At 38.7% G+C, this 4,016-nt stretch overlaps 1 protein-coding gene across 1 annotated transcript in view; it reads right to left on the bottom strand.

Moving 5' to 3' along the window:
• Positions 1 to 552: 552 nt before the first annotated feature.
• REL (v-rel avian reticuloendotheliosis viral oncogene homolog) overlaps positions 553 to 4,016 on the bottom strand; it is a 49,632-nt gene continuing 46,168 nt past the window's right edge. Inside the window, exons 3-5 of the mRNA XM_006868038.1 lie at positions 2,710 to 2,778; positions 2,538 to 2,600; positions 553 to 1,319 (exon numbers count right to left, since the gene is read on the bottom strand). Coding sequence (XP_006868100.1) covers positions 553 to 1,319; positions 2,538 to 2,600; positions 2,710 to 2,778 — 899 coding nt within the window. The remainder of the gene's footprint in view (positions 1,320 to 2,537; positions 2,601 to 2,709; positions 2,779 to 4,016) is intronic.

The following is a 4,016-nucleotide window of genomic DNA, read 5'->3' as shown; positions in this document are numbered from 1 at the left end:
AAACCCCTTAGGGGTCACCTTGGCGAAGGGTCTCAAAAATAATAAGGAATTTATTTTTTCAATGACATAGCCATTACACGTTTTCCTTATATTTGCTTGAAAGCAAATATCAGTTAATTCATTTAACTAAGAATACATTAATACATTATAAAAGAAGTATAAAAAAGTATATTTAGAAAACCGTTTTACACTAACATTTTCTTCAGTGCGTCCTAGGGCAGCGTGGTAGGACTCGCCCGGCGGAATTTACCCCACACATGGTACTTACTGAGTAGTATGTTTCAAAAGAAGAAACAATACATCCCTTTAAAGTTTCTATTTTGAGTTTTCTTCTTATGACAGTTTCAATTTTATGTTCTATAGGCCCCAAAGTTTTATAATTCTCCCTCAAAGAGGTTTTCGGTCACCACCCCTCAGAAACAAAACAAACGCTATGCATCTCTAGTATAATCTCAGACAAATATAAATGCTGCACCCTAAATAGGTAATATTAAAATAACTGCAAACACTGTAAATGATTTAAATCTTAAATCACCATTTAAATCTGGCAAGCTATACTTGAAAATATCCATATGCACAGCCATCACCGAATTGCTCATTCTGCAAGGTGCTAACACCTGGATACTGACTACTTTGAACAAAGCTATGACTGCTTGGATTTGTAGTATTTGGTGGTCCTGACTCATTTATCATGCTGCTATCAGCACAACTGAAGTTTGATCCCTCAAATGCATCTGACTGTGAAACAAAAACTGTGGTATTGGAACTGGAGCCTGCTGACATACTGGAAGAGGACATCTGATGGAGCTGCTGTCTCAAGTCCAAAACGGAATTACAGGAGTGGCTGTCAAGATTCATGCTTCCGAGCCTTGAATTATCAGTCTCCCTCTCATTACAAGACGTTATCATATCCACGGGGCAATTAGACAGCATGCTGGCATCAGAAATACCATGTAAGTCAGCTGGTGACATAGACGATGCTTCCATTCTGCCTATGTCATTAGTACTATTATAAATGCAAGCATTAAAAGCATTTAAATCACTCGCATCAGGCATTCCCAGGAATGTTGTGAGACCTTGCAAATTAGAGGAAAGTGTTCCTGTTGAAAAGCCATTTGGTGGATTTGTATTGACTGAGTGTGAGTTAGGGTGAGTCACTGATGACCAGCTTGAAGAAGGTGAATGCATCATGGAGATGGATGAGCCTTGATGTGGTAATACCCTGGAGATGGACACAGGTGGGGAATAGTAGGGTTCTGCTTGACTTGGGGGCCTGGGTGTTTCTGTCGCAACTGCACCACGAGAAAACACGTTTGGTTCTTGGGAAGAGGTGAGAGAAAAGGAGAATGCAGTTTTACAAAATGAAAAGAAACAAACTTATAGACATTATTTCTAAATTAAAATGATCTAAACATACTAATAAATGAAAATATCCGGGACACTGATGTAACATTTCAAAGGAAAACTGTGAGTAGCATTAAACTTCACGAGCCCAAAATTGTATTCTGTAATACTTAACTGTTTTATAAATACATATAGAATAATTCTGATAAACTATTATGACATGTATAATTTCACTATAGTTAAATAAGAACTTTTAGCTTTTGAGATCCTTTAAAAATAATTTTGAGAGATGAGAGGTAATTATTAGAACTTCACTTAATGTAAATCCAAGTAGCCAAAATCATTTCAGACTCCACCATTTAGGGGAACATAAAAGGATGGAGGAAACACTCATATGGGTGATTTACAAATCCACATTAACTTTTAAGATTATTAAGATACAACTCTAAAGTACTAGAAAATCCCCAATCAGAAAATTTAATTCTGTATTCATTTATACATTATATGAATGCTGCACATATTAAACTATGAGAAAGCTCAGATTTAAGAACATAAGGGAGAAAAAAAAAGATTTCCTATGAATCCTTGGTTGGATCATCTAATTCTGGGATGGCACCCTTTTCTGAAATGGTCCAGATAGTAAATATTGTAGGTTTTATAATAGGGTATGTAGGGAGCATGGTGTCTCCATACAACAAATCACAGCTGCTCCATAGGAGAAAGAAGAGTCTTCTTGCTTCCTGGAAGATTTAAAGCCTTGGAAGCCCTACACAGGGTTGCTATGAGTCAGAGCCGACTCGACACTTAACAACAAAGCCTCTGCACTGCTGTAGTGAAATAAGGAAGCCACAGACAATAAGGAAGTAAGTAAGTGCGGCTGTGATCCAGTGAAACTTCGTTTATAAAAATAAGCCGCCGGCCAGATCTAAACAGTTTCTTCCATGACATATAGTAATTAGTATAACTGCTACCATATGATTAGATGTAATTTCTGACATAGTAAATTCCTAGAACATAATCAGTTTCTTTTAATACCTTTGGAAGCTGACCTCAATTCACTCAATATTGAAAGCATAAAAATTTTTTTTTTAGGACAGAAAATAACAAAGAGGCGGTTAGTCCTCTGAAAACTGTAATTCCACTATACTGTGCTACTATAAAGCGCTAGGAATATTCAATAAAGGAAAACATACCCTTTTTGATGAAACGTCCTTCTGCAGTTGATCCTAGGCTTGGTCTTTCAAGAAAATTAACTCCTATGATAAAGTTTTTCCATTATAAAAGGTCACTTGAAAAATAACACTATCAGTTAAAATTTTAAAAACAAAATCTACTTAAAATACAATAAATCTAAAATGTTCTTACCACAATCCTGCCACAGTTTCTGGAATAGTAGAGTCGTTCTTTGTTTCTTTGCTTTATTGCCATAGGTATCTGTTTAAAGGACAAGAAAGCATGTGAGTCATCACAGGATTACGCTTCCTCTCTATTCATAAATTTACAAGGAGCCCTGGTGGAGCTGTGGGCTAGCCTTAGCAGCCTACTTCATAAATTTAGTGTTGCTGTATTCATACATAAGGAGTTCTAGTGTGGCACTGTAGGACAGGCGCTAGGTGGCTAACCACAAGGTCCATGGTTCAAACCCAACAACTACTCCTCAGAAACTCTAAACAGAGTCGGTATGAGTCAGAACCGACTCAAAGGCACTAAACAACAATAACAACATTCATATATAAGGAGCTCTGGTGGAAGAATGGGTTAAGTGTTGGGAATGCTAACCACAAGATAAGGCTGGCTGTTCCTGTGAAGATGTACAGTCTCAGATCCCCTAATGAGCAGTTCTACTTGATTCTATCGGCTTGTCATGAGTTGGAATGATGCCAGAGGGCTTTTTGGGTTATTCATATATAGAAAATGCTTTAAATGAATACAATATGGAATTAATAAATATTGTGGCATATTCAAAAGTTAGTAGTAAAAGAGAAAACAAACGAGATGGCGGATCGGGTGGCTGTGTAGTAAAGAGCTTAGCCAACAACACCACAGAATACCTGCCTAAGCAGGCTCAGGGGCTGGTCCCAGAACTCTGAACCACATATAAAGGAATATTTAAAGGGTTGGAAAGCTCACAGCTGGGGAAATATGTGGCAGAAGCAAGAAATCTATTGCTTTCTAGTCTGGGACGCTCGGCTGCTCCAGGAGCCGCCATCTTGGGTGAGACCAAGCGGGGGAAGGATCGAAGCGGCTACAGACACCTGGCAGAACCGCAGAGATAAAGGTGTGGACATTCTTTTCTTTTGACATCTGTTCATTGGTCCCTTACTGTCTGCGTACCTCCATTCTGGTGACTATAGGGCTGCCTGAGCTAGTGGGCACCCCAGCCCCACCCTCGGAGGGTTCTACTATGCATGCGCACAGATCTCCTTGAAATTTAAAAAGACAGTTTCCAATTAAAACCAAACGGCCATAGCTGGCCCTGAACTGTTTCCAACTAGAAAAAAAGGCCTGAACAGGGATTGTGGAATGGGACAAGCAGACAAAAGAGGAAACAGGACGAAAATTAAATCCTAAGTTACATCAAAACGACCAACAGTGAGTGGTATCTTGAAACCTCCCAGGAAGAAGAGTGAAAAGGGAAGCCCATTTCCTGATCACATCTACCTGGAGGCATT

This window comes from Chrysochloris asiatica, unplaced genomic scaffold (genome assembly GCF_000296735.1).
Source record: "Chrysochloris asiatica unplaced genomic scaffold, ChrAsi1.0 scaffold00114, whole genome shotgun sequence".
NCBI lineage: Eukaryota > Metazoa > Chordata > Mammalia > Afrosoricida > Chrysochloridae > Chrysochloris > Chrysochloris asiatica.
The sequence above is the reverse complement of the archived record's forward strand: the minus strand, read 5'-3'. Positions and strand labels throughout refer to the sequence as shown.